Source organism: Hemitrygon akajei, chromosome 5 (assembly GCF_048418815.1).
Source record: "Hemitrygon akajei chromosome 5, sHemAka1.3, whole genome shotgun sequence".
NCBI lineage: Eukaryota > Metazoa > Chordata > Chondrichthyes > Myliobatiformes > Dasyatidae > Hemitrygon > Hemitrygon akajei.
Window position 1 is genome coordinate 52,506,313 of NC_133128.1, and position 12,099 is coordinate 52,518,411.

The 12,099-nt window shown below is 37.2% G+C and overlaps 1 protein-coding gene across 1 annotated transcript in view; it reads right to left on the reverse strand.

Moving 5' to 3' along the window:
• Positions 1 to 3,926: 3,926 nt before the first annotated feature.
• otc (ornithine transcarbamylase) overlaps positions 3,927 to 12,099 on the reverse strand; it is a 46,442-nt gene continuing 38,269 nt past the window's right edge. Inside the window, exons 7-10 of the mRNA XM_073045560.1 lie at positions 10,315 to 10,368; positions 10,040 to 10,189; positions 5,893 to 6,030; positions 3,927 to 4,107 (exon numbers count right to left, since the gene is read on the reverse strand). Coding sequence (XP_072901661.1) covers positions 4,048 to 4,107; positions 5,893 to 6,030; positions 10,040 to 10,189; positions 10,315 to 10,368 — 402 coding nt within the window. The 3' untranslated portion in view covers positions 3,927 to 4,047. The remainder of the gene's footprint in view (positions 4,108 to 5,892; positions 6,031 to 10,039; positions 10,190 to 10,314; positions 10,369 to 12,099) is intronic.

Sequence of the window (12,099 nt, forward strand, 5' to 3'; positions counted from 1 at the left end):
TGGTGCCTGGGTACAATGTTGCTTCGGTTGACATCTCCTGGATAGATCACGAAACCATCTATTTCACTTCTTTTTTTGTCTTTTACGTTTGTTTTTTTTTAAAATCTTGAATGTGATTCTGTAACTGTTGGAGCTTATGATTTGCAGTTTGAAGATCATTTGTGTGGTCCAGCGCTCTGCAGCCTCCGAGGGGATTCCAGGAGGCAGAGGTAACATGTGGGAACCTCGTGGCGAGAAGGCTGCAAACCGATGTTCTACTCCATCTTGACAATGAAAGCTTCCATTGTTCGCTGATCAAAGCACTGATGGAGATTGAAACACTGGCTGCCTGCCTTTTTATCGCTGGTGAGATTGCTCTGCTATGGAGAGGGAGAGTGTTGCCCAGGATTTCTGCAATTTGGATGTAGTCTCTTGGACTGCAGACTTTTTTCAGCCTTATATTTTTCTTTTGTATTGTGGTTTTTGCCCGATCTTTTTTGTTTTTTTTTGTGTGGGGGGGAGGAGGGATTTGGGGGTTGACGATCATGCTGCCTTTCTTTTCTTTCTTGGTTTCATGGCTACCTGGAGAAAAAGAATTTCAGAAATGAATCCAAAATGACTGTCTACCTGTTGAAGTGCAGGAAGATGTACGAGTTTAAAAAAAAAAGTGCAGCAAGATAGTTGGGTTCATAAAAAACACAGCACGCTTTGAGAAAGATGTTTGAGTTACAAAACAAGGCAGAAAACAGAGAAATTCACTGATTCATAAACAGTTCATAAACTGGGTGATAATAATCATAAATAAAAGAAAGCAGAAATGGCTGTCTACATTGGAAAGACGTTCAATTGCAGAAGGGATAACTAGATATTGTACATTGAGCAGATTGAGCAGTATTTTGATGGAAATGAAATAGCCAATGAAAAGCAAGTACTAATTTTGCTGTGTGCATTGGATTTAAAAGCATACAGTTTGCTTAGAAGTTTAACTGCTCCAACCAAACCTGCTTTGCTGATATCATGAGAGTAATGGTGGAACATTTAGAACCGAAACCATTGTTGATTGCAGAATGCTTTAGGTTTCATAACTGGAATCAAAGGGAAGGGAGTCCATTTCAGCATACAGGGCTGAATTAAAGAAGGTGTCTGAGCATTGTCAGTTCGGTAATGGGTGTAATGAGAGATCATTTAGTTTGTGGAACCTTACAAGAAAGCATTCAAAAACAGTCCCTAACTGAAGCACAACTCATATTTAAAAGAACGGTTGAAATAGCTGTATCACTGGAAACAGCAGAGAGAGACTTAACTGAGTTGTTGTCAGGAATGAAAGTGAGTGTACACAAAATTGCAACATCAAGACAGAGAACGGCCTGACTGAACAAATTGTGTTGTTGTTGTAGCAGGGTCTCACATACGCCAGACCAATGAGGTTTAAAGGTGAAGCTTGCAGAAAATGCAACAAAGTAGGACATATACGAAGAGCATGTTGAACAGGCAAAAGTAAAAGCACAAGGAAGAGAAACATCTAGTAAGTCAGTTGCAGCTTTTAAAAAGAGCATGAATCTGCATGCTGTTAATGAAAAATCTGATGAGAGTGACACAGGACTGAGTAGCCTTGAGATTTAAAATGTGAAAACTAACAACAGACAAACAATCTGCCTTACACCAGAAGTGAATAGCAAAGAAATTAAAATGGAAATGGACACTGGCTTGGCTGTTTCAGTCATTCCACAAAATGAGTTTGAGTGCAATTTTAAAGATACTGAACCGAAGCCTGCAGATATTCAACTAAGATTATATACAGGAGAAAATATAATTCCTCTGGGAATGATATTCATAACAGTGAAATACAACAACAAACAAGCCACTTTGTGCTTGTACGTGGTAAAACAGGAGGGTCAGCATTGTGGGGACATGGGTGGATGAGACAACTACAACATGTTTGGGGATCCATCCACATCTCCTGCAATAAATGCAACTGAAAGTGAATTAAGAAAGGTACTGGATAATGCCACAGCAGTGCTCAAGGATGGTAAACTCAAACATATCAAGGGTAAAATAGTGTTAAATGAAAATGCCACACCCAAGTTTTACAAAGCCTGTCTGGTTCCTCATACAATCTGAGAAAAAGCCCATCTGATTCCTTATACCATCCGTGATAAAGTAGCCGGTGAGCTAGATCACATGGAGGCTGAAGGAATTCTTTCCAAGGTTGAGTATAGCCCATGGACCACTCCAGTAGTCCCAGTAGCCAAGAAGAATGGGTATCTTTGAAAATACCCTTGCAAACCTTTCCAGAGGGATACAATTCATCGAAGTGGATTTAGCTGAGGCCCACCTACAGATGGAGATGGAAAAAGAGTGCCAAGTGTTTCCCTTCATAAATACTCATAATGGGCCTTATTGGTATAAGAAGCTTATGTTAGGAGTGACACTTACTCCTGCATTCTGGCAGAAAGCTATAGAACAGGTGCTGCAAGGCTGTCTAGGCACTCAGTGTTACCTGGATGATATCTTTGTTACCAGTGAGGATGACCTCCAAAATCTCAAGACTGTTAAAAAGATTAGAAGATTATGGGCTCAGAGCATGATGCAATAAGAGTGAATTCTTAAAACAAGTATCACTTACTGTGGTCACACTATTGATGCACAAGGATTACACAAGTCTGCTGAGAAATTCGTGCAGTGTTGGATGCCTCAAGACCAAAGGAAAATGTCACAGTTGTGGTTCTATTTAAGGTTTATTAATTACTATAACAGGCTCCTGCCAAACCTGGCTATTGTGTTCTACTCCTCGAACTCATTACTACACATTGGGAAGAAACGGCAGTGGACAAAGCAGTGGCTTTCCAAAAGATAAAGGAAATAGTGATGTTAGACACTACTGACAGGGAGGAGTGTTGTGTATTTATTAGTCAATAATATTTGAGTAATATCGTATAGTTTGATTAAGCATTTTTTGTTGTTTACATAATTCATTATGGGTTATATATGTAAAAGTACATGAATGGCATATGTTATCATGCCATGTTATATGTGCATATCTCGCTAAAATAAAAATGAAACCATGACATTCTCTCCTGGGCTCTCATCTTTTTTTGACAATTAATTTTATGTTTTGGAGTTACAAAACATAACAAGTGGACTAAGTATAAAAGGTGGGAAGTAGACCTCGAGTCCTTAACTATGAATACAAAATTCTTTTTGAGATTATGTTAGCATCTGATATCTAAGGAGCTAGAACCACATTAAATGATTATGATGTATGATTGACTGATTTATCATAAAATTAACTAAAGTACTTCTGTCACACGGACAATAGAGTAAAATATTTCTTTTTGTACTTCAGGTTTTACAGATATTCAATTGTTTTATAACCATTGGCAGATCAGACATGGTGTTAAGCTCATGCAATAGGTACATTAACCTTTATATTTTCCCTGGGAAATGCTTTGGGATATTTTTGTTCTGTTAAAAAGGCCAAATGTATGGAAGTTATGTTGCTGTTGTTGTTGGTGACATATGTTAGAGCAAAAATACTCAATCCTAAACTTGACTGTCAAGACATAGCTTTTGTTTACCTTTTAATATTAGGAAGTATCAGATGACTTCAAAATATTAAGAGGAAGATTTAACTTAAATGGACCACAATCTTCTATCTCCAGGAAATTCTACACAAAGTGCCTACTTCCAGTCAGCCTCTATCTGGCATCTCTCAAGATTAAATGAGAACAACATTTGATTGAGATAACATAGATTAATATCTCAAATCAATAATACAGTTTAATCAACAAACGGCCATTGTCTCTAAAATATCACCAAGCTGATGTATTTGTTTTAATAACTGGATATGATACTTACACATCATCTTTTCTTTTTTAGTTGAAATGAGTTCATGAACTAACAGCCGTGCTTCAATTACCACTAATAACTTTACATCAACAAAGTAATTTTGTTAAAAGGTAAAATTTATTATCAATGAATTGTAGAGTTACACCAGTATTTGAAGCATTTCATATAATCCTTCTATGAGCATTCCCGCATGATGGATATGAAACTGTAGGGCAGGATTCAGAACTCTGGTTTGTTGCTCAATGGAGAATAATCTGTCAGTACATTCACCATTGCACCCTGTGAGAAAAAGACAAACAAATACTAAACAAAGTTGAAGTTTAAATAATGATAATTATCTAGGACTGCTGCTCAAAGGTTTCTATTTGTTACCATCCTTCAAGGTGAAGAATTTACTGGAGAGAGGAAACAAAATTCCTCTTTGCAGCTGAATTGAGTAAAATGTCAGAAGATCTATTTCACAATAAAAGGTATCTCTGATATTAATCACTGGTTATAAAGACTGGATAATGACAGGGACTGTTGTGAAGGGACATAATTCAAACATTTTAAACAGGTTCAATAATGACACAGTTTAGCTCATCATTATAAATATTTAACCCAGAAATTCTTCATTATGGACAATTCTAACTTTCCATCCTTATCCAATGGAAAAATTACTGAAATGAGCAATGTATTTAGTAGACGTTGGAAATTACAGTTATCAGTTCTCATACAGTGTCAGTTAGCATTCAATCTTTTTTAACCAGGACAACAGTAACCTGAACTTATAGGATACCATGATGACATAAAGCATTATCAGGATGACACAGACCCATATAAGGGGTAACTGAGCCACTTATTCAGAGACAGAGGTTTTAAATAGAGACATTGAGGAAAATAAACTATTTTAGTATGCTGCTGGAAAAAGGCAAACAAATTCTACAATTTGAAACTTCTTAGATATTTATGTGCATAATTGAAAACAACTGAGTAAAATGCAACTTTTTTCCCCACAATAATGTCATCATTGTATCAATTTAATACTAAAAGCTCTGCTTGTGACCATAACTCCAACAACTGCAAGTTACTGAGCATATACTGTAAACACCTCTTCTAAGTGAAATTACAGTCCTATCTCAATCTGGAAAAAAAGTGCACTATTAACCACAAATGCCAGCAGAACGAACTTGGAAGGGAAGAAAGACATTTGAAATAAATCATAATGAATCATTTAAGAATTAAGCTCAACTCCCATGGAACTTGCTGAACTGATGTATGTGACACGGATAATCGAAGGTGCTTGTCAGCAGGTAGTTAGAGTAGACAATAGTCTCCCTAAACTAATGCATCACTGAAAATACTTCAAATGTTTTAAGCAATGTATGTTGACCTATACCTGTGACCTTGCTGCATGTGTACTTTGTGTGTCCCAAAGTCTGCTCAATAGTGCTGAAAGTTATTGAAAAGTTAACCATTACTGAAGAGTCAACTGTTCTATTGTGTAATTTCCTAACATTTAAAATATAATGGAGATCCAATAAATAACAAGGATAATATAAACTTAAGAAAAACTTTTACAAAGGTAGTATTCTAGACTTACAGATCCATGTCATGGCTATGAAGCCTGTTAAGTCTGAGAGTAATTTATAAAGTTGGGTTTGCGTTACTTGACAGAATCACCCTCCAGTAAAGCAACCAAATTATTCCTTATGAAAACCATACTGAATAACTTAGAAATGCATGTCTATTAAATAAAATCTTGATTCATTTTACAACAAACATTTTCTGAAAGTACTGTGATTAGCGTCCATCATTATGTGACATTAATATAGTCTGTTAGGTAAGTATACCATTCTTAAAGATATTGAAGATATAATAAATGATACTGTTATATCTAATTCTCTAAGACTCTGGATTTCATGTGCAATGCATCCAGAGTCATGAAATGAAGAGTTAACTTTAGGATATGTTTTTATGTGGACTATAAATGTTTTAAGGAGATTCTGGTTCCTTTTGTCGTAACACAACTAGAATTTTTAAAAATTAAGCTGATGTGATTTCTAATATTCTTAATTTTCTCACCATGATTGTCCATTTTCTATTTTCAGCTTCTTGGAAGACCAGTGATCTTGGAGAGTAAAATACTTCATCATCAACTTCTTCAGGTTTTCGTGGCAAACAATGCAAGAATGTCCAGTTTGGAGCAGCGGACTTTCCAGTCTATAAAGCAGAAAAAACCCCCCCAAAAGTTATTGATCATGTGCAATATGCAATCACTTAAATGATCGCTACTTACCTAACCAATGTAAGGTAAATGTGTATGCCACATACAATAAAGATGAACTCTTGCTTTGTTAATCTACCTCATCATGGCCTTGTCCCCCAATTGTCTACCTGTACATTGCAGGTAGATACTACTCAATGTTCTTATCATCAAGCAATTTAAAAAGATCAATAATATATTCAAAATACTTTCTATCTCCTATTTCTTGCCCCATCCAAAGTTAGTGATTCAAAGTGGAGTATGATTTCAGTCGGCAGTAACCTTATGTTAATAAATGGCCATTTTCTTTGTGTGGATATAACTAACTTGGTTGTGGGTAACTCAGGAATTTTATTAACTTTTGCATTTGACTTGGAAGCTCTGAGCTACATTCAAGCTGTTTGTGTTGCCACGTGAAAGGCCATCAGTGTGTGACAGTAATGATAAAACCAATCAATGCAAAATAAAACAAAGTACACTGCAGATGCTGTGGTCAAATCAGACGTGCAAAAAAGCTGGATGAACTCAGCAGGTCGGGCAGCATCTGTTGAAAGAAGCAGTCAACGTTCCGGGTGGAGACCCTTCGTCAGGACCCTTCGTGAATCCTGACAAAGGGTCTCGACCCGAAACGTTGACTGCTTCATTCAATGGATGCTGCCCGACCTGCTGAGTTCATCCAGCTTTTTTGTACGTCTAATGCAAAATAAAATGTGTGAGTGAATAGTAACATTAGCAAATTCACTTCTTCCTTTAGGAGAATGGTTCAATGGGCACATTCTCAAACGCAGTAGTGCACCCTGTGTTTAATTGATCAGGCTTCAGTCTGCTTGGAACCTTGCGCAATTTATGAGGTTTGGCATTAGTACACTCTTATTGATGATTAAAAATACCGTGGATTCCAGTTCATAAGGCCATTAATCAGGGCACTCACTTATTTGGGACAACTCTTACAGAACAAAAGCTAATTTAAAAACTAACCAGGATTCCCTTCATTTATTTGGGACATTATGCTGCTTAATTGGGGCAGGAGAGTGTCGCCAAAGTATCAGTCGCGTGCACTTGTGTGGCCACTAAATATTTACTTATTGAAATACAGTGCAGAATAGGCCCTTGCAGCCGCACCACCTGGCAATCCACCAATTTAATCATAGGTTCAGACAACACCCATGTTCTCCATGGACCATCCGTTTCTTCTCTAACTAATTAAATTCTAAGTTTATCAATATATGTTTATAAGGCAAGGACTCCCCGTAAAATGTTTACAGTATATAGTGGTGACCCTTCCTGTGATAAATAGCTTATCAGCTGAAAAACAAAAATGTAATGATAATTTAAAGTAAATTTGATATAGGTGTTGTATTTTCCATGAAAATAACTTAGAAATAAAAAAAATGCATTTTGTCTCTCAAGTCTCTCAAGTTGAAATCATACTATTTTTGTAGTGAAACGTGTGCTGGTTGATGTCTCTTGCTGCTATCTAGTGGTACAAAGGTTTAACGCGGTATTTTCACTCACAACTTTACTCTAAGAGTGATTATATTGTGCAATAGATTATGTCTGAAGGTGTAACTTTGCCAAGGGATGAAAAGGATTCAGAAATTGTTTAATTTTTCAACCTAATCCACCCTTAATAAAAATTATATGAATATATAGACAGCAAAAAAAATCTGCAAAAGAAATTTGCATAAAGTAGCATAGAGATTCATTGCTAAGAATAATAGACAAATGTTTCAATGTTCCTTCTTCAGGATGCATGTGTCACTGACAAGGCCCATCTTATTAACCATCCCTATCTGTCCTTGCAAAGATGGGAGCTTGCAGCATTCTGGAACTATTTCAGTCTGTTTTATAAAGATAGTCCGACAGATCTGTTAGGCAAGGAGTTCAAGAGTTTCGTGCTGTAGTATCTCTCATTGAGAATAGTGCCTTATTTTCATGTGTCTGTTGTCTTTGTCCTTTCTGGGCTTGTGAGATACTGTACTGTTAAGAATTCCTGAGCAAATTCCTTTTAAAGCATTTGAAGATGCTACATAGTACAGTCAAGGAGCATTGGTAGTGGAGGAAATAAACACTTTGATGGTAGCTGGGATTCCAAACAAGTGAGCTACTTTACAGTGGATGGTATCAAGCAGTTTAGGTGAACACATCCAGAGAGTGTGAAGTATTCCACCACATTCCTAAACTAGCTCCTGTTCTGCTGAATAAAAGCATTGTGAGCATTGGACTCCAAGACCCTACAAAGGGGAGTAAAAACTGTTGAGAGGATCACCGGGTTCTCCCTCCCCTGTTTGTGATATCTACTGGAAGCGTTGCAGAGTGAGGGTGTGAAGCATTGTTGAAGATCCCTACCATCTATCCCACAATTTCTTTGACCCACTACTGTACAGGAGCATCAGGACTAGAACTGCTGGACAGGGTAACAAGCTTCTTCTCTCAGGCTGTGAGATTATTGAGTACCCTGCCACCACTGAAATCTCGTCACCAGGTCAGCGAGCTGTTCACTGTACTCTTTATGGTTTACTGTTTACCTGTGCTGTGCGTTACATGCACTCTGAATTATATTTTATTAACTTATTTGTGGTTATATTTTGTTTTATGTGCCATGAGTGATTGATGTTTTGTGGGTGCATCGTTGTCCATAGTCCAAAGGAATGTTGTTTTATTTGGTTGTACGTATGCGTGTGGCTGAAATATAATATTTATGTATTGTCCAGTTAAGTTTATGATAAATGGTGAACATTCCTACTCCCAGATTTTAATTATGGGGGGGGGGGGAAGAATAATTTTAACAGAAAATACACATGACATTGTACTTGAGGCATAATTTATGCTTGCTATTTTTTTCAGGCCACATCTGTCCAAACCTTACTGCCTTTGGCACGATTGCTCCACAGTGTGAAGAGTTGCAAATGGAACTCAGTTCTAAGCAATCATCAGCAAACATGAACTGAAAGCCATTGATGATGCAGTTGAAAATGGTTGAACTGGGACACTTTTCCAGAGAACCCCAAATGCAAGATCTTCTGGGACTTATTGGCTATTACTGCTTCCTTGTAAGTTTGTGACAATGAAACAACATAGAACCAGCTTTAATTCAGCTATCACACCCTTGCCATTGGCATAAAAACCTGGAAAGGAACTTACAGAATATTTAAAAAGTGTCATCAGGACAAAGTTCTCCTGGCATGATTGCTTTTCCTAGATTATGAACATATTAACTCTGGCTGCTCAGTAGATCAGAGATAAAAAAAACTATACGCTCAGCCTGCAAAATAACTTTAATTTCAGCTTTTGTAAGCAGACAATCATATAACTGCATTACCATACCCAAAGCCTCCTTATCACAAACTGAGATGGAAAATAAAAGTGCTGTGACTGACACATGCATATAAAAATCTCTGAGAGCTCTGCCTTTGGCAGCACTGGTGAAATACCAAATTTGAATAACTTATCTTCAAACTTAGCAAAATTGCTAGAATTCTGATTTCAATTTCAGTTATCTTGGATGCAAAGGGGTTCTTTTGCATTCTGCATACAAGAATAACTTGTATGCAGTGAGGTAAAGGATTAAAAGATTTTGTGTGGCACAGTAGCACAGTGGTTAGCATTATGCTTTACAGTGCAGGCAACCTGAGTTCATCTCTCATCGCTGCCTGTGAGGAGTTTGTATATTCATCCTGTGACTGCGTGGGTTTCTTCCAGCTGCTCCGGTTTCCTCCCACTGTCTGAAGATGTACCAGTTGTCATTGTAAATTGTCCCGTGATTGGGCTAGGATTAAATCAGGGGATTTCTGGGCAGCATGGTCAAAGGGCCAGAAGGACTTATTCCGCACTACATATGAATAAGATTTATTTAAAAAGTAGTTATAAACTAAGACAGAAATGCAGTATAGAGGAAATAATTACTATTATTGAACCTGCTGAAGAGAAACTGGATGACAGACTTCTATAGTTCTCATGCCCTACCTTCATTGTGACTTGATAACCATGGAATGCCCTCAGTCTCTCCGCTTTCTCCTCTTCTTGTCCCATGCTGATCCACGTGTCTGTTACCAGAACATTGGCTCCATTTGCTGCTTCCAGAGGATCACTCGTGAACATCATCTTGGTTCCACACTAATATCAATAATAAATGTAAAACAAAAAAAATTCTCTTTAGAAACATGCAATTTCATCCCCAAAATGGAAAGATTACCAACACCCAAAATCCTCACAATATATATTGAAAGGGAACAAATTACCTCTTCTGCCAATGATTTAGCAATCTTGGTGACATTGGTATCAGGTTCAAAGCCCTAGAAAGAGAAAATACTTTTATGAATCTTTCTCCTTTATAAGTTTTCACAAAGAAGTCTATCAGTCATAACCCAAAAGGCAGAAATGTTGATAAGACAATAATTAATAAGGTTTAAGAAGATTTTGAGTTTGAACTATGTAATCCTAATCAGATGACTGAGAACTTGTCTCATACATGTCTTCTGGACATTGTCGATTCCTGTTGTAAGGCATGAACAGAACCCTACATGTCAACACTGAAATAATTGGTGGATAGCCAGTGTTAATGATGCTAGTGAAATAAAACTGATTCACCTCTGACTTTGTAGTACTGTTGCATTGACATCCGCGAAGTCAAGAAAACAAGTTACTTCAGACACATAATGATGATAGTGATATGAACAGAACTGATACTATGATACAATAAACAAAACAGAACAGGGTTTGGAATTAACATTCAGAACATCCATTTCCTAAATGCTAGTTTTACTCAAGGGTAGGAATAATTTTATACAAAAGTCCAGGCATTTGTTGTTTGTATTTCTTGTTTAAAGTTGACCCTCGCCATGAATCAATATATTCTAGCTGGAATATTACATCAGCTGGGTCATGCATGGGCACCAAATTTATGTCCAAAGACCTGCGGTACTTAAGTTAAGGTGGTCAGACATTCCATATATTGCAGACCTGCCATTTGGACTACCAAGCAGTCTTGTTCCAAGCACCAGTTGAAGGAAACTGAGGCCAAATTATTTTCAATCTCACAATTCATCATAGATTGATTGCCAGTAAACAAAACCCTCACCCAGTAAGCAAAATTCCACCTATACAGAACTGTAATAAGTGAATAAAAGTATTTTAACTGTACATAATTTAGGTTATGACAAATGCTTCATTTATAATCTTAGTTTCTTATCAAAAATAAATGTGCAGTCTTATGTGTGAAATTAGAAAATGGCAATTCTAGGTCCAATCTAACTTAAACAAGAGAAAATCTGCAGATGCTGGAAATCCAAGTGACACATTCAAAATGCTGGAGGAACTTAACAGGCCAGGCATATATGGAAAAGAGTATAGTCAACTTTTCAAACTCTGATGAAGGGCCTCGGCCTGAAACATCCACTGTACTCTTTTCCATTGATGCTGCCTGGTCTGCTGAGTTCCTCCAGCATTTTGTGCCTGTTGCTTCTATCCAACTTAAAAGCTTTGCTGTAGTCAGTTCTACAGCTACATTGAGAATGTGAACCAAGAAAACATAACTGCAGCAAGGTCACAAACGACACAGTGCATTATTTTTGACACTATAATGTTAGGTTGAGAAAACACTAAATTGGAAGGTTTATTCAATGGTCTCATGAAGCTTGTGTTTTAAAAGCACATGTTCTCATCCTTTAATTAGCATGGCAAAATGTGAATGTTTTGGGTGCAATTAGTGACCAGTTAGCAAACTGTAAAACGTGCAAGTACCTTATTTGTATCTGTCCCTGTACTTACTGAGCTGACTACAATTCTGGTGAAGTTTTGTGATGTTTGAGTGAGTCAACTTCTGCTTTCCTGTAGCAATCATAACTCTATTAAGAAGATATATGTTTTCTTAATTCCATGCAGGAATTAATGCTGCTGTAGACGTGTGCCTCTCAGCTGCATGGACGCTCCAGCGCACCTAGCCTTTAATTGCTGCACAGCTGGAATTGGGCACAGCTAGAAAAAGTTTAAGAACTGTTTAAGATTTTCTTTGCTGTACTGTACTT